The following is a 27,966-nucleotide window of genomic DNA, read 5'->3' as shown; positions in this document are numbered from 1 at the left end:
AAATTTCAAATTCAAATTCAAATTCTATCGACCGTTAAACCCTTTCTTCTTCAAATATCCCTCTTCCTCTTTCTTTCCCCTCTTTCATTCTCACCCCCATTTCTCAGACATCATCTCTGTGTCTCTCTCTCTACTTTCTCTCTCCTCTTTCTCTCTCCTCCATTCCAAAAATGCCTCCGAAAAAGCAACCCCTTCAAACCAGCACCACCGTCAACATCCAACCCATGGATTCCGACCCTCTTCCGACCACCGGAAAAACCATCGAAGAAATGTACCAGAAAAAAACCCAGCTCGAACACATCCTCCTTCGACCCGACACTTACGTCGGATCCATCGAAAAACACGAACAATCTCTCTGGATTTACAACCCAGATGGTCAAATGGTCTACCAAAACGTCAGCTATGTTCCTGGGCTCTACAAAATCTTCGACGAAATCCTCGTTAATGCTGCTGATAACAAGCAGAGAGATCCGAAGATGGATCGAGTTGAAGTTGTGATTGACAAGGAAGAGAATTTGATTAGTGTTTATAATACTGGAGATGGGATTCCGATTGAAATGCATAAAGAAGAAGGTGTTTATGTTCCTGAATTGATTTTTGGGCATTTGTTGACCAGTAGTAATTATAACGATAATGAGAAGAAGACTACTGGTGGTAGAAACGGGTATGGTGCTAAGCTTACGAATATTTTTTCTACTGAGTTTATCATTGAAACTGCTGATGGAAAGCGTCAATTGAAGTATAAACAGGTATAATTTTAATTTCAATCGGTTTTCATTAGCTCTTGATTGTTGTAATCTGTGTGATTTATGATTTTGTTGATTGTAATTTTTAGGGTTTCGGTTGATTGTTTGTTGAATTGCTGAATTTAGGGTTTCTGGTTGCTAATTAATTGATTGATTGTTTGTTTTTTATGATCCGGATTATTAATAATTAGGTTACTTGTTTTTGTTTTTGAGCTAGATCTAATTTGAATAATTATATAATTAGGTCAATTGTTATTATTCAGGTTAATCGTTTTTGTGTTCGAAGATTGAATACTGAAATTGATTGTTGTATTTGTTGATACACAAATTAGTAAGGTTCTAATTGATGTTAATTTGTTATGCTATAGAAAAGTGAGCCAACTTCATTTTCGAATATAATTCGTATGACTTTATACTTCTTTGTCTTCTCCACAATGTATTAATCTTAGGCCGGATTACTGCACATTAGGCATGATTCATAATCTATGTATCTAATTTGGTTTACGAATTTTCGATACTTGGGTTACTACAGACTTGTAGCAACCTGTATCAGTAGTCAAACTTATACTTTAGTGACACAATGTTTTTGCATTTAAATACGAGCATTCGTGTGATTCTGGTGGTAATTAGTCGCCTTGTTTAGTTATAGGTGATAATATGAATAGAGTTGAAGAGGAGGCATTAGATATTTGCTATAATGTTGATAATATGACTAATTTGATTTGGTTATAAACTAAATTTCAACCTGTTTTGTTGATGTGAAGGTGTTTGGAAACAACATGTCTGAAAAGGGAGTTCCTGTTATTCAGAAGTGTAAGGCTACTGAGAATTGGACAAAAGTGACATTTAGGCCAGACTTGTCCAAGTTCCAGATGACCCATCTAGAAGATGATGTGGTGGCCTTGATGAAGAAAAGAGTCGTGGACTTGGCGGGATGCCTGGCCGCGTGTCCTGGGAAGAAAGTAAGAGTGTTTTTGAATGGAAACGAGGTCCAGGTGAAGACGTTTCACGATTATGCTCAGCTGTATCTGAACTCTGCTAACAATGCCAGAGGAGTTGAACTACCCAGGTGCATAAAAACTTGCCTTGTAATTGATTTTCTCTAGTTGTTTGAAGGTGGGAGTTATCTTCTTTGAAGCTGACTTGTTTTAGTTAACAGGATTGACAATAACACTAAAGAAGATATGAATCCAAGGTGGCAGATCTCTGTCAGTCGCAGTGACGGGCAATTTCAACAGGTGACAAACAATTTCTATGACCAATGGAGTTAATGCCCTTCTTAGTTTAAGTACACAGTTGGCTAACCTATGCATTTTGTTAACCAGGTCAGCTTTGTCAACAACATAAACACGATCAAAGGTGGGACTCATGTCGATTACATAACTGGCCAGATAACCAAATGTGTGATTGATGCTGTTAAGAAGAAGAAGAAAGGTGCAAACCTCAAGCCACATATTGTGAAGAACCATTTGTGGGTGTTTGTCAATGCTCTTATTGACAATCCTGCATTTGATTCTCAGACAAAGGAATCCCTAACAACTCGCACAAACAGTTTTGGTACTATTTGTGAATTGTCAGATAAGTTCTTGAAGAAAGGTTTGTAGCCTTGTGAATTGATCACTATATTTCTTCTCTGAACAAGGCCTTATTTTCTGATGTTGGTATTTTCTGACATAACTTGTTTTCAGTGGTAGAAACTTCTGGTGTGGTGGATAACCTCCTTGAATGGGCTGATCTCAAGCAGTCCAAGGAACTAAAGAAAACTGATGGGTCCAAGACTAGAAGGATACTTGATGTCCCTAAACTAGAAGATGCCAATGAGGCCGGAGGTAAAGAGTCTCACTTGTGCACTTTGATTCTCACTGAAGGAGACTCAGCAAAAGCACTTGCTGTAAGTCATTTAGCTTGAATTATATTTTCAATTAAACACTAGAGCTTGTGTTTTTATTGATGATATTCTAATTTCTTCGCGATTGAAACAACTTCAAATAGATGTCTGGGCTCTCTGTTGTTAAGCGAGACTATTATGGTGTGTTTCCTCTGCGAGGAAAATTGCTAAATGTAAGGGAAGCAAGTGCTAAGCAGATTACAGAAAATGCGGAGATCAATAATCTTAAAAAGATTCTTGGGCTCAAGCAGGGAGAAAAGTATGACAAGGATAACAGTATAAAGTCATTGCGATATGGACATCTAATGATCATGGCTGATCAGGTTGGAAATATTTTCGATTTCTCAATACAATTTTAGTTATTTGTGTTTCATTTTCTGCCAGAATGTATAATTAAGTTATCAATCAGTGCATCAAGTTTGCTTTGTTTTCTCTCACAGGATCATGATGGTTCCCACATCAAGGGGCTTATAATAAACTTTATTCATACATTCTGGCCTCCATTGCTGAAGAATCCTTCCTTCATGCAAGAGTTTATTACCCCTATAGTGAAGGTCTGCAACATTTGTATATCTACTCTTTTTTTTATCCCTATGTGCTATGCAGTTCAGTGAAGGGTATCTGGAACCCTAATAGCTTTTCCTTTTGCAATGCAGGCAATTAAAGGACAAGGGAAAAATAAAGAGGTTCTAGCTTTCTATACCATGCCTGAGTATGAAGAATGGATCAGAAGCATGGGAAGAAATTTGAAAAGTTGGACCATTAAGTACTATAAGGTGTGCTTGTGTAGACCAACCCACAATGTATAATTATTTGAATTTGGTTTGTGAGTTTCTTAATTTAAGGGTTTTTGACACAGGGGTTGGGAACAAGTGATGCAAATGAAGGAAAGGAGTACTTTTCAAATCTCGAGAGGCACAAAAAGATTTTCTGCTGGGAAAATGACAATGATGGCAATGCGATTGAGCTGGCCTTTAGTAAGAAGAAGATTGAAGCCAGGAAGGATTGGCTTCGGGAAGACGAGGTCTGAACTTGTTCAAAATTTGTTGAGTACCTTTTTAAATGGCTGGTTGTAGTTTCTGATATTTGTTGTGATGCAGGTTGGAAATTTCCTTGATCATAACGAAGAAATAATTAAGTACAGTGATTTTGTCCACAAGGAACTGAAACTGTTTTCCAGAGCAGACCTTCAAAGATCCATTCCATCCATGGTTGATGGGCTGAAGCCAACACAGAGGAAAGTCCTTTTTGCTGCATTTAAGAAAAACTTGATCAGTCAGGCAAAAGTTGCTCAGTTCAGTGGTTACGTATCTGAGAAATCATCTTATCATCATGGTGAGGCGAGTATACAAAGCACAATTGTTGGCATGGCACAGAATTTCGTTGGATCCAATAACATCAATCTTTTAATGCCCCATGGACAGTTCGGAACGCGTAACATGGTATGTTTGGCTTAGAAGAAATTTGTGTACTATTGATTTCTTTGAATTAATCAGATTACGATGAGTTCAGTTGTCATGCTGACCCCCCCTCGTTTTATATTGCTATTTCACAGGGTGGAAAAGATGCTGCCAGCCCCAGGTATATACACACAAAGCTTACTGAAATCACAAGATTCCTGTTTCCCAAGGATGACGATATGTTACTCAACTACTTAAAAGATGATGGCTTGACCATTGAACCTCAATGGTGAGTTATCCTTCTAGTGTGGAAAGGTGATGACTCAAGAGTTGACGTGGTTTAGATGAAGCTAATTTGACCTTGTGTTTCAGGTACATGCCAATAATACCAACAGTTCTTGTCAATGGATCTGAAGGTATTGGAACGGGTTGGAGTACATTTATACCCAATTATAACCCCAGAGACATCATTGCAAACATCAGGCGTTTGCTAAACGATGAGCCTTTGGTGCCTATGGATCCTTGGTACAATAATTTTAAAGGATCTATCCAAAAAACTGCAAGGAAAGACACTGGAATCACCTACACTGTTACTGGAATTATTGAGGTAGTTAATGAAAGCAGCAGTGATGATGACAGTAATGATGACGTAACTCTTTTAATCACTGAGTTGCCAATTCGGAAGTGGACCCAAGATTATAAGGAATTTTTGGCGTCCCTTGCCAAGGAAATGGAGAAGGGCAAGGAGCCATTTATCAAGGTGATTTAACATTCATTTTACTTAACTAAGTGGCTCACAAAGAGATTGGTTTAAACTAATTTTGTTTTATTGTTGCCTGCAGGACTTTGTGGACTGCAGTACTAATGACACTGTAGAATTTAAGGTTGTATTAACAAGGAAGAATTATAATCTTGCCAAGGAGGAGGGCTTGTTGAAGAAGTTTAAGCTCACAAATACCCTCAGCACTAATAACATGCACCTCTTTGATGAGGAAAATAAGATCGTTAAATATGAATCCCCTGAAAAGAGTACGTCTTTAAACTTTTCCTGAGGGGTGCATTCGGTTTTAAGTGGTTACTCATTTGTAATGACATTTCTTGTGCAGTTCTTGAGAAGTTCTATCCGATGAGGTTTGTATATTATAGTAAAAGAAAGGTAAGTCTTAAAGCATGAAACACGTGATCTGATTCACATACTTTCTTAACTATGCAACTCATATTAGTTCAATGAAAACCATGGCAGGAAAAAATCTTGGAGATATATCATGCTGAGTTGATGAAGCTATCAAACCAAGTTAGGTTTATCTTGGCTGTAGTAGAAGATGATATTGTGGTGTGCAAGAGGAAAAAGGCGGAATTGGTCAATGAATTGCGGCAGAAAGGGTTTGATCCTATCCCCAAGAATAAATCTGTTGAGTCGGCTGTTGTAGGTGCCACTGACAATAACGATGAGACAGAGGATCAGGAAGTCAGCGCTGAGAATACTACATCTGCTGCTGACCATTTGAGCTATTATGATTATCTGCTGTCCATGACAATAGGAAACTTGACTTATGAGAAAGTGCAGGAGCTATGTGACAATAAGGGAAAAGTTGAAGAGAAAATTGAACTGTTGAACAAGGAAACTGAAAGGTCTTTGTGGTTAAGGGATCTTGATGCTCTTGAGAAAGCTCTTCTTGTAAGTGTTAGCCTCTGAATTTAACTGTAAATATAGTGTTACAGTCAATGACTAAATAGTTCTAATATTATTTGTTTGTTTTTGCAGGAGAAGGAAATAAGAGAGGAGGAGGAGGCCAAAGATGCCCTGGATAAAGTGAAAGCTTCTGCCCAAAAACTGAACAAGGCACGTAAGCAAAAAAGGAATGCGGGCAAAGCCAAAACTGTCAGGGACTCCGATTTAGATTCAGGTTGAATCATCTACTAATGTTTTCCACTTACAATCATCAACTGCAGCAAATTTTTTGTTCCTTTCTTGACCACCTTTCTTTTGTTACTTAGAATATCAGCCAGGGCAAGTAAAGGAAAAAGGCAAGGCTCCAGCTAAGAAGGCTCCAGCTAAGAAGGTAGGTGTATCTCTATTTACTTATATAGTTCTACATAAGACTAACACCTTACAACTTGGGTTTGTAAGAAGCTAACTTAGCTATGTTTTTAGCAACCCAAGCCAACTGTTGTAGCTGAGGAAGAAGAGGATGACATTCCTGCTCTAAGCCAACGGATGGCTGCCTCTTGCTTGGATTCTTCTCCAGAAAAATCTGCTGGTAACTTCTCATTTTACACTTCCGAATGTTACTAAATGCATTCATCTGTTGTTAGTAGTAATTAGTTTTATTGTTTTGATCAGAAATGGAAACTGATGATGCCCCAAAAAAGGCTGATGCCAAGAAGCAATTTGCTGCAGTTGAAGAAATATCAGACAACGATGATGAAGTTGACCTTGAAATTACAAAACCAGCACAGAAAGGAAGGGGTAGAGCTGCTAACCGCAAGGAACCCAAGCAAGCTGCTGTTACAAAGAAGAGGGGGCCTGTCAGTAAGAAATCTCAAGCAGGGCAAAAGTTGATAACTGATACCTTCAAGGCTTCAGATACAATGGATGCATCTCCTGAGCAGAAGGTCAGGAGGATGAGGCCTTCTCCCTTCAACAAAAAAAGTGGGTCAGTTTTGAACGGAGGAGAATCAGGCAGTAGTAAAGCGAGTGATGACATCTCAGTTTTTTCTTTGGATAGTATTAATGAAGCCATGCCGGCAAGGTCTAGACCACAACGAGCAAACAGGAAGCAGATGACATATGTTCTGAGCGACTCTGACAGTGATGACTCTAAGCACCCTGCGTCTGACAATTTTTCTGATGCAGAGGATGATGATGATTCTGAATCTGAATAGGCAATACATCCACAGGAAAATATGGTAGTATTCTAATTGTATGCAAATTTAACTTTAGTCTTGTGTGACTGCTTGTCAAACAAAACAAATGATGTTATGGTGAACAAATTTAACTTTAGTTGTGCCTAAAAGCTGTTGTACAACTTGTATGCAAGAATACACAGTTGTACATATTGAAAGATGGCAATTTCGGCATGAATCAAATTAACCCGAACCCGTTTGATCCATTTTGTAAGTGTTTTTTTAGCCCAATTACTATTACTTCTGTTTCAAATTATTTGCTAAATTAGATATTTTCTACTCACACTTAATGTTTAACCGTCGTAAATAATTTGAAACGGGTGTAGTAAAAATGTTTTTTGCCCTAGGGAATTAGCTACTTCCTGCTTTTTTGAGGCTGTTTTAAAGGTCAGAATTTGTAACATGCTTACAAATTTTATTTTTTTGAACCATCTTTTTATGGGGCCAAATTTTTACTTCCTTATCCATATATTTTATGTGGTGCTCATATAAGATATTTTTCTCCTTAGCTTGAAGGTGACTGAATCAATCTTCTCAAATTGAAGAAAACTTAAAAAGAGTTGAGCTACAAAATTCTATTAAAAAAAGTTTCAATATTTCCTCCCTTTTTACTAAATGGCTGCAATTTCCATGAGCTATTGCCTCCTTGGCAAAAACCAAGAAATCAAAGAGCATAAAATGATAAGCATCCCCAAAACTTTGATCTCCTTCTCTTGCCAAAGCAGCAAGCCTGCAGGAGAGGAAGATTCGAGCGCGAAGAAAGAGAGGGAAGATAAGCCATTGATGACACTGCCAGTTATAAGTGGAGTGTCCAAGTTGGGTAAACGATTGAAGGAAACTTTAAGTCCAAAACAAAAGGGGGACTTAAAAGATGTGCTGTTGATGAGCTTCTCTTTTGGTGTTTATGTGTATATATCTCAGAAGATTGTTTGTGCATATTGTGCCTGGATGTCCATGCTTTGGTAATATAACGGAAGTTTGATTCTTTGTTGTTTTATTGTGTGATTAGTTATATGATTTGTAATAATAGTGTACACATCTTGTAAACTGCCATTAGTTTAAGTTTAAGTTATATGATTGAGAAGTCCATTGTAGTTTATACATCAGCAAATCTCATCATTTATCATCAAGTGTATTTGATACAACAACACATTAAATGAATAATGTCTATATGTGTGATTTTACATCTTACAAGGTTGCTTGATGCCTAAAAAGGGATCAAATGTTGGTAAATGTGCAGCAGGCTTGTACAAGGGCGAAACTTTTTACTAGACTTGGTAAAACTGAAATTAACCCAGATCCAAATTTACATAAAGTATTTGTACTTAAATCGAATCAACACAACCTAACCTGAAGTTTTTTGTGACAAATATTGTTTGGTTCATCATGGTATACGAATTACAGATTAACTCAAATACGATCCAAAACTGAAATCAAATTACTTATTGTATCGAAAAATGCTCTGTAGTAAACTAGTAATCTAATGCAAGTAAATCATTCATCACCTTTTGTACAAATATGAAATTAGTCCATGTAGTAATCTAACAATAGTCCTGTCCTATTAGCATGATATGAGCTTCAGAAATTAGGACAACATATTATGGTTTATTAATTGACTATCCCTGTAGCATTTCTGTAGTAAAAACAGTTATACAGTATATACATCAGTTTGATTTTTATTTAACTCTAGCTTATCACAATTTTGGGCACTATATAGGATAAATAAACTAGTCAGATTTTTGTGTTTTCTGCTTGAAAATTTTATAGAATAATGAGATCAGCCACTGCCAAAAGAGAGCTAGCCAACTAGTTTGCTGGGGCCTGGGTTCAGGTCTTGGTCCAAGCATTCCTTTGTACATCTCCTTCTGCTTCTTATAGACAGATTTTTCATGTTCAGCAAGAACCCGCAGTTCTCTGGCAATTGCTTTGTCATCCGGAGCATATTTACGAGCTTTGAGCAAATCTTCTCTAGCTGCATCTGTTTGCCCTAGTTCTGCTCTTGCTTTTCCTCGTCTGTACAGTGCTTTGACATTATTTTCATCCTCAGCTAGGACCTGACACCAAATCAACCAGTACGTATTCAGTATCGTCAGACCTAAATTATGAAAGAGAAAATATTTCTGAAGCAGTGTAATATGTACTGGGCAAATACGGCGAAATAAGCTAAATATTCTAAACAATAAAAAGTAATGGCAACATAACAGAGATTGATGCATGAATTCCTTAAGAATATTTTGGTCCATACAAAACTCTATAAAGGAAATGAAGCTTATACATTTCAAGCTCAGCCCAGGCCAACATCTGAAGGTAAGGGAAGTTCCCTACTTCCATCATAGATTAGTGCAAATGCATGATAAAGGTTAGGAGTGAAAAACATAAAGTTCCCTTGTTGATACTGCATCAATTGTCAGATGTATACAAATTATAAATTCAGACTTGCAATATGTTTGATGAGGCCATCATGAAGAAGCAAGCTAAAGGTTCTAAGAACATTAGTACGCCCTGGCATACAAGGGAACAAGCAACCCGTGCTGAAAAACTGAATTAAGTAAAAAAGCCCAAAGATGTTGCACACTAGGGAAAATCAAGGGCATATGTTTTATCTAATAACAATTCTGCACTTAATATATTAAAGATGGCCCGCAAGCAGGAAATCAGCCGAAAAGTATCATCACCAAAGGCCATAGTGCCTCTGCAAAGACTTGTGCCTTATAAATAAGATACTAGGTTTCAAGGAAAGAGGAAGGTGTTAGCAGTCCTTAGCACTTAGCAGCCTTGTCCATCCGATTACAAAAAAGACTATTTTATGGACCAGGTGTACAAAATTCTAATATGTTTTCTGTGTTTGATATCAACAGAACGAGAACTACAATATTTTTTGTTGTTTTAGCACAGGGATTAACTATACCATCAATTTTCAGAAAAAGACAAGCTAGATCCACATTCTTTGATGAGACAAGGTACTCACAATGCTGCATTGCACTATGGCATCATCATATTGCTTGAGTTTAATGTAACATGCTGCCATGTTGAGATGACAAGGATTCTTGACAGCCATAGCCATATCACGGTACTTTCCAAAAAGCTGGAACATGAAATCATCTCCCATATATGCTATTGCCTGAGGCATCAAGACATAGCAGAAACTGATTGAATGATTGATGCCTAACATGAAGATAAGTAGAAATCCATAACAATAATATGGTAATAGTGAAAATTAGAAAAATGAATAACCATTTCATACTGTTGCATAGCCTCCTCCAGTTTCTCCTCCTTAAATAAAGCATTTCCGTCCATTCTTCGTCGGTCTGCAGCACCAATCCTTTCCTCAACTGTCATGTCACTACGTGGTTTACCCTATATCCCAGATGCATTCTAATTCAATAGTGAAAAGGTATATCTTTTCAACCAGCTTTGGATCTAACAATACGTAGTTCATTGTAAAATTTAGGTGATTGATTACATACTTCTTTGGTTTCATCAAATCCAATGAGTTCAACTTCATATATAATGTCAGCCATGGGTGGAACATTTGGAAAGGAGAAGCTTCCTTCTTTTCCATAGCCTAGCTCCCAACCAACATGTAACAAGGCACGTTCTCCAGACTTCATGTTTGATATACCAATTCCTAAACCTTCCATCTCTTTCTTCTCTGTCAAAAAACAATAAAATTCAACTTAGTCTCAAAGTAAGTAGTCCAAGAGATTATCAACAATGCCAACTTGATGAAAGAAGTATGAACATAGAACTTGTACCTAGAATGAATTCAGAAAACACATCAAAAGCTCAATTTTTTCAGTGAAGAGGATGAAAATGACCCAAAAGAAAAGTCTCACATAACAATCCTTCAGCAATTTTTACGATGACAAAATATGAGGCACTGAAACTTGATCAATTTTGAAGCCAGAATTTATGCAAAAGGGCATGCATGCACTCAGGATGAGGGTAGTGAAGAGCCACTGCTATATCTGTACTTCTAGGCATAGCTGTGAGCTGGGACGGGAGGAATTATCACCGCTTGATAATTAAATTTAGAACGCATAGCACACTAAAAGATTAGTCAGGCAACTATACAAGCTAGTAGTGTTAGACAGTCTGGTCCCTTGAGTCATTAAGCCGGTGCCACTTACCTAGGTGCCCTAAAGTAACCTAGATTGATTTAATAAACCCCCAGCAAGGTATTTCATCATACTTAAATTGATTTGCATTCGATTGCAATAAAATAAAGATACTATTTGTGCTGATATAGAAATGTCTATACCCAGCTACATAAAAAATATGTACATACATGAAATTGGCGTCTGTCAACTAGAACAATAGTGACATTGTGAAATTCAATCTGTGTGATGGAAATCATCTCAGAAAACCGAAGGAATCAAAGTTGGCAAATCCAGTATCAAGCATATCAGGCACCAAACTTACCACAGAATAAAGCATATTTTGAGCATTACCTTTTCCTAGAATTAGCTCTATTGGCCGTTGCTCCTGCCATGTGTCTTCAAACTTGTGTTGTGTGCTCCCAGTCCATGCTCTGTAATGCACTATTAAAAGGGAAGAAAAAATGTCATTTTGAAACAAGAAACAGATGTAGGCTCTTCCCAAGCTCATTACTAAACAAACACACAACTTAATTTGCTTTTAAAATGTGCAAGTCTAGCCATCCAGAAAATAATAGTGATATATAAAATCACAACTTACAGCAAATGTGCCAACAAAATGAATGAACTTGACTAGATTAGAACAATGTCTTTGTATTCCATTGCAATTTTGCAATATATGACAATGTTGCTGAAATTTCAATTAGTTATATGACACACATAGTAACAAGGCAGTGAAAGGAAAGGAAAATTTTTATACCCATCCACAGTCCATAGTTACCAAGTGTAAAAAAATCGCAACAATTTGAATATTCAGTGGGGAAAATCTAAGAGACTAAGATGGAAGCCAATTATACTTACTAAAGCATGTGGAATATTTGGATGGTTTTTCACCGTGACCTTCTTTGATTATTTGCTTGGTAACTTTCTCATGAAGAACCTCAATTTCAGCATCTACTTTAGGGGGGCCATTATCATCTTGATGAGGTGCTCCATGGACAAAGGTAGCTTGTTCAGTTACTATATCACTCTCTCCATCTTCACCTTCAAAGGAGTATAGCAATGTGAGATTTTTAAAAGGGATATAGGAGTATGATTTGCGGTATTTGATTGAGTGAATATAGAATCTCATTTCCAATTCTAGAGATAGGCAATTCATTGAAAAAATGTATCATAAATTGGCTAAAAGGGATGTATTTTACCTAGTGATGGATTCTGTTGCTCCACAACATCCTCCATTTCTCTTACTAACCACAGTCCACAGTAGGTTCTTATACACTACCTTCCTGTTAACCTGACCAGGCTCAAGTTAGAATGTTGCAAATTGCCTTATAACTCAAATAATACCCTTGATCGAATATTTGAATTGGATAATGAATTGAAATATTATAATCTTATAAACATTACAAACCCATTTCATTGTATGTTTGCAACAAGTCATACACTAAACAGATAAATATGCATCTGAATTTGGGGAATGTGAATCAAATAATACCCAAGATCATAACTTTCTGAAACTAACCAAGTCAATTATTTGCTTCACCAATTACCATGCTCAATTACAGTTTTAAAAAAAAAGGTTCTTTAACAAAGTTAGAAAAATAATTTGGAACAATTTGAGAATCAATGAAAACAAAAGTCAATTAAGTTCAATTACTGCAGAATTCTTCTTGAGGCAACCAGAATTGTATTTATAAACCCAATTCATATACACATAAATTGGACACAGACATACCCATCTGAAGTTGCTGTGATTAAAAGATAAATTACTGCCCAAATTCCTAATTTTCAGAAGCTAATCAAGAAAGCTATGTACTGTAACAACCCAGCTCAATTACAGTAGATCAAAGTAATAAAGACTAGATTTTGACACAAAATTCTGTAACAGAAATTAGTAACAACAGCAGAATAAGATGCAACTAACGAAATTAGTAGAATATACTTGAGAAACGTACCCAGAAAGGAGAAGGGGCAGATAAGGAGTCCCTTTTCCAAGATCGAAGAAGATTGATTTGCAGATAAATGTAATGGGGAATTTTAATTTGTGGGATTGTTTGTAAAATTATACTTCGTACTGTTTTTGTACGGAGTATCACTTTATTTTTTATTTTATTTATTTATTTATTTATTTGGGCACTTTAAATCATGTCTTCCGAGTTCCAATAGAGGAACAAATGAAAAAAAAAACACTAAACAAGTTAGATAATTTTAGTTTGCCTCAAAAAAAAAAAGTTAGATAATTTTAGTTGAAAGTTAGATAATTTTAGTTTGCCTCAAAAAAAAAAAAAAAGATAATTTTAGTTGAATATAAAAGCTTCCCTCAAAAAAAGTTGAATATAAAATCTTAATAAAAATGGCTAAGATAGCATGACTTTTAGCTTAATTATGAGAAATATATTGTTAATTTCGAGTTATAAATTATTTTTCATAAATTCCGAATTAATACTACTACCTATTTTGAAGTATTAAATGAGTTATGAGTATATGTAGCTTTGCAACCCTTATTATTATTATTATTATTATTATTATTATTATTATTATTATTATTATTACTATTATTACTATTACTGTTATTAATTTACGGAAAAGACATAAAAAGATAAAGAAAAAATTGACCAATATAATCGACATATTACACATGTACAAATTCCCCAAAGAACTCGAACCTTTAACAATAAATTTCCTCAATTAGAATGATTTAAGACCACCATACATTTTCTTCTCCCTTTCTTTTCCCTTTTTCATCTCTCTGTCTCTTTGCATCAAAAGTAATGAACTTCCACAATGGCAATTAGAGACATTGACAGGTAAAAAGTCTATTTTTTTTTTTTTCATTCTTCGTAATTAATATTTTTTTTACTATGTGTATATGTCAAAAATTGATCTAATTTTTGGTTATTGGTTTATCTTTCTTTTATTTAATATTGTTACTAGATTGCTTTTCAAAAATATTGGGGAACACAATTACATTGCTTTTATAGTTCATGATTCATGATAAACTAATTACAAATTACACATGTTTATATAGAAAGTTATTTTATTCAAGGTTTGAAGTTACATGTATGAATTAATTAAAGAAATTATATGTATGTAGGCTTATTCTCTTTCGATTTAGGTTATAGATACATTGAAATTTGAAATTCGTTATTTTAGGTAAACTAAACCATGATTCTTATATTATTACTAGCTAATGGGTTTATATATATAGTATGTAGTAAATCTATTGTCATTTGACATTGTTTGTTTATCAATACTCGATCTTTTAACATTAAAGGATATAACTAGAATGGTAACAATTAAATTGAAAGAGATCATTACAATGACTACTACGAAATACTCCTTTTTTTTTTGCCTTATTTATTATTATGTCTATCCTTACTATGGTATTTTGTTGCATTCTTCCATTTTGTGATATTATGTAATATATAATAATGGGAAAATATAAGTTAATCTGCCAGATAAACGAATTTTTGTTAATCTGATGACATTTTTGTAAATATATTGAAAAAGCAGGGTCATTTATTCAGTACTTTTGGTGAGCTGTCCAATTACTGTTTGTCTTTTGCTTTTACTGTTTGGTGAGGAAATTACACATGTACCCCTCAACTAGTATATGAAAAGACGCATATACCCCTCCACTGCTACTTGATAGACAATTTTGTTTATCTGGGGAATTGACTGGGTATCCCCTCTATAATAATACATATATCACCAAGGAAACTTTAATTTCTGTTAAAGTATAAAAATGTTTGTATATGCTTGAAAGTTAGTTGGACACAAAAATTGTAATTTCATATTATATATACCCTTCATAAGTTGGACGTACTCATAAGCTTGCTAATTAGTATTACTTGTATTTGCATGCAGAAAAGCTAATGGAAGAGATTTTTAACTTCATGCATCTCAACTTGTACACAAAATATGGAAGTAACGAAAAGGACTCATATCCAATGAATGATATAATAATTGATAGGATATAATCAAAAGGAGATCAAAAACGAGAAGAAATGGAAGATGATACTACAGATTGTAACAATGCGATATCAAATGTTGCTTCATACGTTATTTGCTTCATTTCTTTGCTTGGACTTTGCCATGGCTTGCATATCCTCGTAAAGCCCTTTTCTCAGCCACGAATCATATCGGAAACTATTGTATGTCTTCTACATTCCGAATAATCTATATACATACATAGTATATTTCTTTATATGCATATGTGTACTATGAGAGTGAGGGATAGCTCAAATGGTTAGAGCTTCCCTCCCGATTCCACGAGATCCTGGGATCAATTCTCACCCCCGCCTTTGTGGCTCTCTAAACACCAAAAAAAAAATATGTGCATTATTAGTTTTCTAGAATACAACAAAGAAATTGTTGTAATTGACATAGAATGTTAATGATCATTTTTGCAAGCTACCTTAATTATTAAACTAAATTTATTATATATGTGATTAATGATAAGTATTGTATTGCAGGTGGGGTTTTCGTTAGCCAATTGGACCTTAGTAAAATCTTCGTTACTACATATAGATGATAACAAATTGAAAAACATGAAATTTCTAACGGATTTTGGGATGACCATCTACATGTTTGCACTAGGGCTCGAAATGAATCCTCTGGTGTTTTTTCGCATACCTAAGAGAGAGGTTATTTTTGCATACACGGTGATGATTTTCACATTTATTATGACAAGTGGCAGTGCTCCTTTCCTTCATTACGGGACGAACTCAAACCTTAAATTTTATTTAGCTTTCTCTATAATGTTGTCAAGTACGGGGTCCCCTTTGCTAACACGTGTGTTAACAGACCTTAAAATTGGAAAGTCTAACATTGGCAAGTTTGCCATTTCTGCAGCAGTGTACTCTGAATTGGTAACTATTTTTATAATTTGTGTTGGATATGTCATATTCCAAGCAGAAAGAGGGTTTCGGGTTCGTGTAAGAGAACCTGACCAACATAAGTACCTTAAGGGTCATGGTGTTATCCCTCTTGGCGCGACACTGTTGGTACAAATCATCATAACCCTCATTGTAGGACCTAGAATTCTTCATTGGGTCAACAACACCAATCCTCATGGAAAAACATTTAAAGGATCACACTTGGTGCTCTCAGTTGCGTTTGTTGTGTGTATTGGCTGCATTTCACCCCTTATGGGGTTTACTCCCGTGCTTAGCGCTTTTGTAACTGGGGCATTCTTACCGCGAGAAGGGAGGATTTCACAATTTTTCATTTCTAAATCTAATTACTTTTTGACCTTTGTGTTCTATCCTTTCTTTTTTGTGTGGGTGGGTTTGGAAGCACAAATTGGACGATTTGAGTTTCAAACTCTAGGCTCTTGGGCAAGGTTGTTTGGCTTTTTTGTTGTCGAAACGGTTGCTAAGATTATTGGAGCGCTTTTATCCGGGTTAATATTTGATATTCAATGGCCTGAATCCATAACACTTGCATTGCTTTTGAATGTCAAAGGACATTTGCATATATACCTCACTATTATTGCCATGAAGGTACACATTTATTTTTTTTGATGTGATTAAATTTTGCGCGAAATTTATTTCTCATGGGGGTATTTTCGTGAATAAATCAACAACTTTTTCATTATCGTGGGCTCCGTAGTTGAATAAAGTTACTGGTTTATTTACGAAAATGCCATATGAGAAATAAAATTTGTTTCTCACCATGAGAAATTGGGGCATCCTCCTTAATTACCACATGTATGTAATTTGAATATTTTAATTTGTTTTTTCTTACAATTAGTATAATGGATTGATGCAGAATCGTATCATCAGTTACTCAACAGGTATTGGTATGATATTTGCAATGCTTCTCAAGATCATCTACATCCCAATAGTTGCAAAATACATTGTTCGAAGAGCTAGGAAACGTTTCCCAAATCAACCTTTGGCGCTACAATGGCATGATCCTACTAAGGAGCTAAGGATTCTATTAGGTTTTCATGGAGTCGAAAATGTTCCTTGTGCTATAAATCTCATGGAGATCTCCAAGGAGACAGGTGACCCAGGCATCGTGGTGTATGCTACTGACATGATAGAACTCACAGATCATATAGCTGCCACTTTAGTCCCCGGAGGAGTAGATGCTATAGAGGTGACTGATGAGGTGACAATTCAGAATAGAGAGCAAATTACAACCACATTACAAGAATACCTTGAGAAGAATGGAGATGGAATCACCCTTCGAAGAGCCATGGCCTTGGCCACTTTTAACAACATGCACCAGGAAATTTGCAACTTAGCTGAGGATTCAATCATCAGTCTAATAATACTTCCTTTTCACAATGGTCTTCCAAATGATGGGAAGACAAATGATAGTCATGTAGGTTTTAGATATGTTAATCGCAAGGTAATGCTCGTATTTATTAATATTATGTTAATCCACCTAATCTCCTTTGGTAAAATATTTTAATTACTACTAGCCTTCTGGCCCGTACAATGCACGAGTTATTCATATAAAATTTTATTGAGAGATAAGTGAGGAAATATTTGTAAGTCATTATAGGGTATAATATGTAATCGGAAACATGATTAAAGAAATTAAAATTTTGGAACTTTAATCGAAAAAGAGGCTTAAATAGAAAGTGGAAGGGCTAAAATTAAAGAGAGAATAGGAAAATGTTGAATTAATGGGGATAAATGAAGTGTGTATGAAAGATGAAGTATAATTAAGTTTAATGAAAGAATTAAAAAAAATGGTGTAATAAAAAATTAATAGTGTAAGATGACATGTGGCACTTGGTTAGAGAAGTGTAATAGAATAGATGGCGACATGTGTCTTTCTTGGTTATACTTTTTATAAATACTAAGTATAGATAGATGAGTTCTGTTTGGGAGATTCTATCATGATCTAATATTACTCTATTTAGTCTAATGCAACCGAGTATAATATTTTTTTTTTTATAATTTGTTTTTACTAGGTTCTTCGCAATGCCCCATGCTCCATTGCAATCTTGGTTGATCGAGGTTTTGGTGCCACCAGTCAAATATCGAAATCGCGAAGAAGCACTTTGAATACTATTGTTATTTTCATCGGTGGCAAAGATGATAGAGAAGCATTAGCATATGCAGGACGAACAGCTTACCATCCGGGGGTAAAACTTACAGTGATGAGACTCCTAGTAGACATAGATGCAGAAAGCAATAACACGAGAAGAACAAACCAATTATTAGAAGAGATGGAACTCGATGATGAATGCTTTGCAAATTTCTATGAAAGGCACATTGCAGGAGGGAAGGTGTCTTACTTGGAGAAACACTTGATAAATTCGGCACAAGCTTACACCATATTACGATCATTAGATGGCCAATATGAGCTTTTTATTGTGGGACGAGCTGGGCGAGTGAATTCAATGTTAACAATGGGAATGAATGATTGGGAACAATGTCCAGAATTAGGGCCTTTAGGTGATATACTATCGTGCCCTAATTTTTCCATCACTGCCTCTGTTTTAATCATTCAACAACACAACCCCAAAGTTGAACCTGGAGGCTGTGATAATGAGCTTTCCTTCTTATAAAATTTTGAAGATTGTATGAAGCAATTTTACTAGAATTCAGTTGTATGTTAACTAGGATATGTGTCAATATGTAAGATAACATAGTGTTTCCTAATTAATCTAGCTAGTCATACATATATAAAAGGAAAAATTGACATTTGCTACCAGCGAAAACACCCCGTATCACATTTGCTACCCGTTTAAAATAAAATTTTATTTTGCTACCACACAAATTCCTAAAATATATATTTCACTACCAAAGACTAAGGCCGTTACTTTTTCCGTTAGCCACCATTCAACCACCTTGCAGCCACCCCTCCACTTCACTGTCACCCGTCCCCTCAACTACCACCCCCTCCCCCCTGTCGGCGCCGACGCAACCCCACCCCCATCCCCTTGCTGGCGCGACCCCACCCCTCCCTTTCCCCTACCTACGCAGCCAACCCCCCTCCCTTTTCCCGTTCTTGCTGCCATTCCCCCCACCCCGAACCAGAAACCACCTCCTTTCCCTTCCCCCACCGGAAATCGCCCCCCTCCTTATTCCCCCCACCGAAATCGACCCCCTCCCTTTCCCTTACCCTTTCGTCCATCACTTATCCTAAACCACCAGCCTCAATCCACCCTAAACGAGAGTTTCGATTTCGATTTCGGCGGTTTGGGGCTGGTGGTTTAGGATTTCGAATTCGATTTCAATTTTGAATTTTAGGGTTTCGATTGACTGGTGGTTTGAGGCTGGTGGTCGGGGCAACAAGAAGGGGAAGGGGGTTCGTTGGCTGCGTAGGGGTGGGGGAAAGGTCGGGGCGTCGCCGATGAAGATTTGGTGGAATTTTGCGGCGAAGGTGACGGTTTAGCAGCAGGAGACCACGGGGTTAGGGGTGGTTTGCAGGAGGGGAAATGGAGGAGGTGGGGTTCGCCGGCATCGGGGAAAAATTTGGGCGCCAACAAGGGGAGGGGGGAGGGTGGCTGACGCCGGGACAGGGGAAATGGGGTGTTTGAGATTTTTTTTTTTAAAGTTTTTTTTTTAATAATTTAAATAATTATTTAATGAAATATGAGGCCCACTTAACGGAACCTTAACGGATTCCGTTAAGTGGTAGAAATATATACAGTTAGGGAATTTGTGTGGTAGTAATTTAAAATATTTTTTTAAACAGGTAGCAAATGTGACACGAGGTGTTTTCGCTGGTAGCAAATGTCAATTTTTCCTATATAAAACACAAAATTCAAGATTAAATGAGTTGTTAATACTTTATATTGGTACTTTTGCCTTGGTTTTTAGCACCTGAGTCGCGACATTACAAGACAATTAACGTTAATTTAGGTGGACAAATCCCTTGACATAGTAAACTTATCACGAATTTAATGATTGAATCTATTATTATGTTCTACTTAAAGAGAAAGATTTGATGAGAGTAAATCATCCTAACACAAATATTAGTCATTAAATGCTCTCCTTTTAAAAATAAATGTAATCTCTAATAAATTAAACTGGCGCTACTTTCATAATAAATTATCTAAAAAATGGCTTTACCTTAGATCCGACCTTTTTAACTCAACTTCCAACAACCTCAATACAATACAAAATTACCATTAAATTACCTTATACAATCCCGCCTTCTAACTCACCTATCAACAACCTCATCAATACCATGCAAAATTACCCTAAAATTCCTTCATATAAGATCCCACCTTAAATTCAGCCAGCAACACCTATGTCTATATATAATCAACCATAATAACTAAAATAAACCGAACACCAGTAAGAATGACATGCTAAACCATCAGTGTTCTAAGTCAGTAAAAAACTTCCTCTACCAGAAGTAACAACAATACAACTATACAGGTAAATAGAAAACACTTAGAATAGAGTTGAACACCGATTAGAAGGACACGTTAAGTTATAAATGTACTCTAACAAGAGTAAGAAGTTAACATGTAGAAATAAGGGTAGAATTGTCAAAACAAGGTGTTGGGGGGGGGGGGGAGGGGTAAAATAGAGAAGGAAGAAGCTTGATTTAAAGAGAAAACAAAAAACCTGTACTGTATTTTTTTTCATAAGAAAAAAAAAAAAAAAAAAAAGGAGAAGAGAAGTGAGGTAGCGCCACCCCCATCAAAAATCAAAAAGAATTGGGTTCATCTCTCTCTCTCATCACTCATCATAATATGGCATTTCACGTCGCCTGCCCAATTACATGGTAAACTAGTTAGTATTACACTCTCCTCTTTTCTTTTCTTTTCTTTTAATTTTAATTTTATTAATTCCCTCTCTTTTTTTTTTTCGAAGAATCTAAAATTCTTGCTTACTAACCTCTTCTTCTTCTTCTTCTTCTTCTTCTTCTTCTTCTTCTTCTTCTTCTTTCTTTCATTCATTCTCCTCTTTTAGCAAGCGAATTTGTTTCTGCGAGTTAGGGTTTCCGCAGATTAATTCTGGAATTTCTGATTTCGAGGGTGGGATTTCGAGGTTGAACGATTTTCTCAAGGATCCATGGATTATTAGGGTTAAGGAAGGTGCTACGGTTCAAGTTCCGGTTCCCAAGGTTGTTCCGCCGCCTCCTCCGCCGCCTGTTTCTGCTCTTGTTAATGGGGATGATGCTGAGGAGTTGTTGTCTGCTCAGACTAAAAGGGTTGCGTTGCAGAAGAAGGCTGCTGTTGCTTCTTTGGCTGCTGAGGATTTTGCTCGCCGCTTTGAATCCGGTGCTTTGGTGGTGAGGGTTTGTTTTTCTTGTTTTTGCCGATTTCTTTGTTTTTGGAATTGGGGATTTTTGTGGGTTTTGGACTTAATTGGGGTTTGTGGTTGTGCATTGACTTGTTTGGATCTGTTTGATTGATTTAAGAGGTGTTTTGCTATTTGGTGTTGTGCTAAAGATTGTAAATTGTAATTGTATTTGTGTTGTAAATTGACAATTAATGATGGATTGATATTGTGAGTAGCATGGAATGTGGAATCATGGAAATTAGTTTTGTGGGATGATGACATTGGTTGGAGGGTGTTATTGGTTGTCTGATTCTATCCCTAATTTGGAAAAGAATGTGACTTTGGTTTTGGAAGAAGGAGTTTGAATTGCGGGATTGCTTTTGTTTTGGGAGTATGTGTTTGCTTTGTAAGTGATCATACTGTAGGTTCTGTCATTGCAGCATGCAAGAGCTCGGGTTGGTGGGAGTGGGGTATGGATAGGAGGAGAGCAGGATAATTTTAAGTTTTTAACGGCTATGACTTTTTTTTATTTAAAGCAACGATTTAAATTGGATAGGAGGAGAGCAGGATAATTTTAAGTTTTCAAGGTGATGAATTGATGATAATGAATAAGTGATTTGAGTTTTTGGTATCAATGAGAATTATTTGGTAATTTATGTTATTCTTTTGAAATGTGGACTTATTTTGCAATTGATGAATGACAAGTGAAGAATTTAAGTTTTGGCCTATTTTTACAATACTTCCCACTCTTTGTCTGGGTGAGGAATGACTATGTTTTTACTCGGGTCAGTTTGTTGCTAGTTTTGAATCTTAAATCATATGGTGTTCCTTTCACTAATTTAATGTTGATTGATGCAAGAACATCTTTAAAGTTTCCCAGGCATTTTCCATACCTGTTCCAACAGCTTAAAGTTGGTGGATAGGATATCAAAATGTCCATTTGTTAGAGTGGGAAACAGGTAGTATATGTCGTCAGATGAACCTAGTATTATAAACCTTGAATCTTGTCCCAACCTTGGGATTGGCAATCATGTGCTTTCTTAGATGGGTCATATTATTTGAGACTCTGGGGACTATGCTCCTTTTACTTTCTTGCTTCTATATTGCAAATAGCTTAGCTTGTTTTTTCTTCTGCTATTCTCAGGATGTCACCAAAGATTCTGGTGTAGAGGAGCAGGGTTCTTCTAATGTGAATGTGATGTGTCGACTGTGCTTCTCTGGTGAAAATGAAGGGAGTGAAAGAGCTAAGAAGATGCATCCATGCAGTAATTGTGGGAAAAAATATCACAGGAGTTGCTTGAAAACTTGGTCTCAACATAGAGGTTTGTTCAGTTTCTAGGGTTCTTGGTCTGGCTAAAATCTTACATTCCCCTTCTGAGTTATGTTTCCCTCTGCAGATCTGTTTCACTGGAGTTCATGGACATGTCCCTCATGCCGTACATGTGAGGTAATTATGTGCTGCAATATCTTGCTTAAGTCCATGGTTTATATCGTAGGATATAACTTGTGGTCAGTTCTCTTTTTTGTGAGTTGCACTTGCTGGCTGTAACTTTTTGAATTTAGATTCACTATATGGTTTCACTCTTTAAACAAAATTATGTTAAAAATTAGTCACTTTAGTGCTACGTGTGTATCATAAGAAGCTTTACTTTCCTTAAAATATACCATCTAGATTCACGGTCCGTTATAACGATTTGACCTATAAATAAAAGATTATAATATTTAAACCCACTTCAAGGAATTTCAAGTGTAATTATACGAATTTTTCTAGATTCATGAACCCAGTTACATGGCCTCTTCTCTTTTCAATAATGGGGGCCTGTTCAGCAAAAGCAGCTGCAATAGTAATTAAAATTTCTGAAAATTTTATATTTTGCTGAAACAATGGTGCCAGTCATTCATAGCTATTTCTTATGCGTTCTTATGTTTCTTGCTTTATGTGAAGCGTTAGGCTATATATATATATTTTTTGATGATAACATAGTTCTTTGAGATATCATTTAATATGTTATTTTTTAAATTGTGATTAGTGCTTTGCATATCATTGAACTTATTTATTTATTTATTTTTATTGAAAGGTCAGTTTCGTATTCAGCATGTGGAGGATTTGATTTTGGCATATCCAATCTCCTAATGGTTCCTGAATATCAATACACTCCCTGGGCCCTATATATTTTTCATTGAAGCCATCTTTTATTCTTTAGCTTCTCTTTCAGGAATACTAAAACTTTTGTCTGCTGATAATTAGTTTATATAGTGTTGGTGCAAATTGGTACTTCAGTGTTTGGTTTGCTTGTTTGTTTGACAATGGGTATCTTTTTCCTGTTTCATTTCCCTTCCAGGTTTGTCGTAGAACTGGAGAGCCAAACAAGTTTAAATTTTGCAAGAGGTGTGATGGTGCCTTCCATTGTTATTGTATGCAGCCTCCGCACAAGGTTGTTTTTGTTTTCTTTTTCTTCTTTTATTTGTTACACTGTGCACATTGTTAGATCTTAATATATTTTGCTGGTGCAGAATGTTAGTTCTGGACCTTACCTTTGCCCCAAGCATACAAAATGCCACAGCTGCGGGTCAAATGTTCCAGGAAATGGTCTGAGTGTAAGGTATGTGTTGAAGTTCTTGGCTCTCATATTAGATTGGTATTGCCTCGCTGCATTATGCTATAAATATGCTAGTTACAGCTTTTGATGATTGACATGTATAATTGTATAATTTACTCACTTTGTGTATGGAATAAGCATTTGGAATTTTGGTTGTAGTTTCTAAAGAAAATTTCTGGTATTAAAATACACTCATGCATCTAGCATCCTTTTTATGTCTTGTTCATATAGTTCTAGGAAAGGTTTGTGTATGCTTATTCTCCATTGTAGATGGTAAGATCCACATGGGCAATAGTGGTCTGTGTTTGGAATGCTGTAATGCATATGTTGACTAGCAGTAATTTGATTGTTATATGTTGCACTTACTATTGTTTAAGCTTTTGTATCATGTCTCTACTTTTTTTATTTGTCATTTTTTCTTTTGACCTTTTTTGGACACTGCAGGTGGTTTCTAGGGTATACTTGCTGTGATGCTTGTGGGAGATTGTTTACAAAAGGCAATTATTGTCCTGCTTGCCTGAAGGTATATATAATTCTGTTTTATTTAAGATTATATGAATGTGTCGTGCTATGCCTTGGATTCATCTTGAAATTCGATGTTGGCTGTTTCAGTCATATCAGCATCTAATGCCCCACAGAAACTTAAGTAGTTTTATGCTGTTAGTGTTTGACTTTCATTTAGAACATTCCTTCCCCATCAGTTGAAATGAAGTTTTTTAATCATGTGGATTTAATGCTTCCCTTCTTTGCTGTAAACCCCCTCCTCAACCAAGGGTCCGCTCGCGCGCAAACACATACACACAGAGACACCCAATTTTCACTGCTTCTGCTTGGTCTTTGACCATAGTGAGGCCTTGTCAACTTTATTCGCTGTATTGACTTACATGCATCAGTGATATTTGACTAATTCAACCTTAAATTTATGTAGGTCTACAGAGATTCAGAGGCAACACCTATGGTTTGCTGTGATATTTGCCAGCGCTGGGTGCACATTGAATGTGATGGAATCAGGTTATTTATTTATTTATAATTTTTTTTTGTCATCATTTTATAGTGAAATTAAGTTTGATGCTTCAACTTTTAATGATATCTGAATTGTGATGCTATTATACACACAGTGATGAGAGATATTTGCAGTTTCAAATAGATGGAAATCTTCCATACACATGCCCTACATGTCGTGGCGAGTGCTACCAGGTATGCTTAGAGAAGGTTTTCCTATTACTATTACTACTTCTACCACTATAATTTCTTGTGAGTTAACTCTCCTTTCCCTCTCTTCCTCTCATTATTTGCAGGTGAGGGGTCTTGAAGATGCTGTGCAAGAGTTGTGGAGGAGAAGAGACGAGGCAGATCGTGATCTAATAGCAAGTTTAAGGGCAGCTGCTGGTTTGCCGACTCAGGAAGAAATATTTTCTATTTCGCCGTTTTCTGATGATGAAGATTATGATCTGGGTGGTGGGAAGGGTGAACATGGGCGCGCTAGATTCTCTTTAAAAAGTTTGGCTGATTTCTCCCCTAAGAAGATCAAGGAATCTGGCAAGAAACCATACAGCAAAAAATATGTGAAGAAAAAGGGATACCAGACGTCTTTGGATGGTAAAACGGAGGTCAAGCCTGAAGAATACAGTGAGACTCAGTTATTTGGATCTAGATTGGGGAACAATAAAGAGACGTCACAGCCACATGGACCAGATTTTTTTTCTTCTCCAGTTTCTGGAAGTTTCAGTCCAAATGACAGAAATCTTTCTAATAAGGAACAGGGGGTTTTGAAGCACAAATCTATGGATGAGGTTGCAGGGAGCAATGCAGACAGAAGAGCAACAGTTTTACAGATTAAGAGCAAGAAGCCTAATGACACTGCTGTTAGTGAGGATGTGGGGCAATTTGGCAACAAACCAAAGACCATTAAAGGAACTAAGCTGGTTATACATTTAGGAGGACGAAATAAAACCATAACTAATTCTCCGAGGTCAGATTCATCAAGCTACCAGAGGGAGCAAGATTTGGTGACATTAAGTGGTAAGTCTTGTATTGCATAGTGCATACAGCTGTATGCTAGCTGTTGCTCGACATTGGTTACCTGTTTTCTGCTGATGCATTTTTGTCTTTAGAAGAAAGAATCATTTATCGTTATCTATTCTATTACTGTATCTATTAAGAGATGGAGATTTATGATATGATTTGAATTTCGGTGTCTCGTGTTTGTTCCAAATTGTGTATAAGCTGTGTTCATGTTTTTTTGGTAGGATTTTGACTGTTGTGTATAAGTAGCCTTATGAAATTTTATTGTGTTCCATCCATTGTTTTGGCATGTGATTCAACTTAAAATTTGGTTATGTGTTTTTTTTTTTTTAAAAAAATGTATTTAATAAAATTTAATTGATTTCTATTCATAATTTCAGTTTTATTTAGTTGTTTTTGGTCTTATAGCTCTGTTTTTCTTTGTTGGATTCAGGAGGGAATGAAGCAGTGAGTCAGCATAGGACAGGTGATAATCTAACAGAAAGATTAGATGGCACATCAAACTCTGATGATGGTATGCATTTGGCTACTGCTGTTCTTAATCTGTAATGAATATGAACTTTTTTGTTGACTCATGGGAATTTGCAGGTTACAAAGTTGATGGTTCTCATGATATAAGAGGAGTGAAACTAAGGGATCGTAACATAATAAAGCTTGGTAAAGGCAAATCTGAAGCTTATGGTCCTCAATCTCACAGAGGGAATGGATCGTTTGGTCTAGAGAGCACACATATCACGCCGTCAAAAAAAAGCCATGCTGACAGTGAAGGGCTACAGAACAATGTATCCAAAGGTGAGAAGATTTCTTTGAGAAAGCATCCAGATAGCAGGCATGATATGTCTGGTGATGGCAATAAAAGTAACCAGCCGGCACCACCTGCTGTAGATGCTTCACTTAAGGACTCCAGGCCTTTGCTTAGACTCAAATTCAAGACTCCTTATCCTAGTTCCTGGGTTCCACATAGCGAGGAAGAGAGAGGATCTGTGAAGGGTCAAAGGTCTAAGAGAAAGAGGCCATCACCCGTGGTGGAAAAGCCTAAACATCATGAACAGGAAGATGTGACAGAATCACAAGATGACAATTTAATGAATGAAATTATGGATGCTAACTGGATTTTGAAGAAGTTGGGTAAAGATGCTATAGGAAAGAGAGTAGAAGTTCATCAGCCATCTGATAATTCCTGGTGAGTCTTCCTTCATACTAGGCAGAAAGAATTTGTTTAGATTTTGGTCCTTGATTCTTTGATAATTATTTCATGATCATGCTTAAATTGTGTGGTCTTGGTTGCTAGATACATTGTTTTTCTGTCGTACTTTGTTACTTTATTATTTTCAGTTCATCGAAACTTTAATACTTTACTGGTCAATTCTCTATTTCTGAATGCATGATATACTTGGTTTACTGTTTCTGTTTATAATTGGTTATAAATTCTACCTTATCAGGCATAAAGGAGTTGTCAGTGACGTTATTGAGGGGACAGCAATGTTGTCTGTTGATCTTGATGATGGAAGGGCGAAGACTGTGGAACTTGGAAAGCAAGGCATCAGATTTGTAACACAGAAACAAAAAAGACTGAAATCTTGATGATCAAGTATATAGATTAAAGCAAAGCTATTGTCTTTGCAGTTCAGAGTTCTCCAAATGTTCTTACAGTTTTGCTAGCAGGTGGGTGAAGGCCCATAGGATATCTGCACCATTGGTTCAGTTGGGGTCATAGTACATCGACTGTTTGCACTTAAGTGTGAATTTGATCTCTGGGCCTCACCAGGGTTCAGATGATAATTTTTCTCTACCCTCAAATGTGCAGCTTCTCTCAGTGGGGAAAAGGTTTTTACTTGCTTCCTCATGTAACCTTAATACTTTAATAGGATGCATTTTGACACAAGTCTGATCTGAATACTAGTGTAGATCGCTATTTTCTTGTGTTTTAGTTTTCTAAGCGTTGTTGTAAATGATTAGGAATACACAGCCTTCTCTATCGTAGCTATGCTGACAAGTTGTTAGCTTCATTTGTACCCTTTAATAATAGTTCATTTATTTTTTCAGCTGCTTAGCAAAAGGTGAAAGGAGTCTGTATCATGGATATTTTGTAGCCTTG

The 27,966-nt window shown here is 36.3% G+C and overlaps 4 protein-coding genes across 7 annotated transcripts; 3 read left to right on the top strand and 1 right to left on the bottom strand.

Annotated features, from left to right (window-relative positions):
• Positions 1-90: 90 nt before the first annotated feature.
• Positions 91-7,147, top strand: LOC110705692 (DNA topoisomerase 2-like). The gene is made up of 19 exons (XM_021883600.1): positions 91-749; positions 1,511-1,815; positions 1,906-1,984; positions 2,072-2,342; positions 2,435-2,637; positions 2,739-2,957; positions 3,075-3,188; positions 3,291-3,410; positions 3,494-3,658; positions 3,735-4,076; positions 4,190-4,323; positions 4,407-4,794; positions 4,877-5,063; positions 5,141-5,190; positions 5,278-5,712; positions 5,800-5,941; positions 6,033-6,097; positions 6,190-6,295; positions 6,379-7,147. Exons 1-19 carry the CDS (start codon positions 171-173, stop codon positions 6,918-6,920), a joined length of 4,446 nt encoding a protein of 1,481 aa, XP_021739292.1. The 5' UTR covers positions 91-170; the 3' UTR covers positions 6,921-7,147.
• Positions 7,148-8,406: 1,259 nt separating this feature from the next.
• On the bottom strand, positions 8,407-13,330 carry LOC110705691 (peptidyl-prolyl cis-trans isomerase FKBP42-like). 3 transcript variants are annotated; one of them, XM_021883599.1, is made up of 8 exons: positions 12,994-13,330; positions 12,241-12,324; positions 11,900-12,076; positions 11,393-11,482; positions 10,409-10,593; positions 10,176-10,298; positions 9,910-10,062; positions 8,407-8,995 (listed from the first exon to the last, which is right to left on the bottom strand). In XM_021883599.1, exons 2-8 carry the CDS (start codon positions 12,275-12,277, stop codon positions 8,669-8,671), a joined length of 1,092 nt encoding a protein of 363 aa, XP_021739291.1. In that variant the 5' UTR covers positions 12,278-12,324; positions 12,994-13,330; the 3' UTR covers positions 8,407-8,668. The 3 variants fall into 3 exon arrangements, with proteins under 3 accessions (XP_021739291.1, XP_021739290.1, XP_021739289.1); XM_021883598.1 differs by having other exon boundaries at positions 11,900-12,082; positions 12,241-12,332; positions 12,994-13,328; XM_021883597.1 differs by having other exon boundaries at positions 11,900-12,082; positions 12,994-13,328.
• Positions 13,331-15,045: 1,715 nt separating this feature from the next.
• On the top strand, positions 15,046-18,569 carry LOC110705263 (cation/H(+) antiporter 28-like). The gene is made up of 4 exons (XM_021883106.1): positions 15,046-15,192; positions 15,514-16,542; positions 16,793-17,398; positions 17,970-18,569. The coding sequence occupies exons 1-4, from the start codon at positions 15,046-15,048 to the stop codon at positions 18,567-18,569; spliced, it is 2,382 nt and encodes a 793-aa protein (XP_021738798.1).
• Positions 18,570-20,602: 2,033 nt separating this feature from the next.
• Positions 20,603-27,960, top strand: LOC110705689. Of its 2 annotated transcripts, none has more exons than XM_021883594.1 (13): positions 20,603-20,743; positions 20,932-21,253; positions 22,388-22,565; positions 22,641-22,690; positions 23,586-23,678; positions 23,758-23,846; positions 24,288-24,366; positions 24,772-24,854; positions 24,962-25,040; positions 25,142-25,865; positions 26,302-26,382; positions 26,457-27,051; positions 27,311-27,960. In XM_021883594.1, exons 1-13 carry the CDS (start codon positions 20,712-20,714, stop codon positions 27,450-27,452), a joined length of 2,547 nt encoding a protein of 848 aa, XP_021739286.1. In that variant the 5' UTR covers positions 20,603-20,711; the 3' UTR covers positions 27,453-27,960. The 2 variants fall into 2 exon arrangements, with proteins under 2 accessions (XP_021739286.1, XP_021739287.1); XM_021883595.1 differs by having other exon boundaries at positions 20,675-20,751.
• Positions 27,961-27,966: the final 6 nt, after the last annotated feature.

Source organism: Chenopodium quinoa, unplaced genomic scaffold (genome assembly GCF_001683475.1).
Source record: "Chenopodium quinoa cultivar QQ74 unplaced genomic scaffold, ASM168347v1, whole genome shotgun sequence".
NCBI lineage: Eukaryota > Viridiplantae > Streptophyta > Magnoliopsida > Caryophyllales > Amaranthaceae > Chenopodium > Chenopodium quinoa.
Note: the sequence above shows the minus strand (reverse complement) of the source record. Positions and strands in the feature narration are given on the sequence as shown.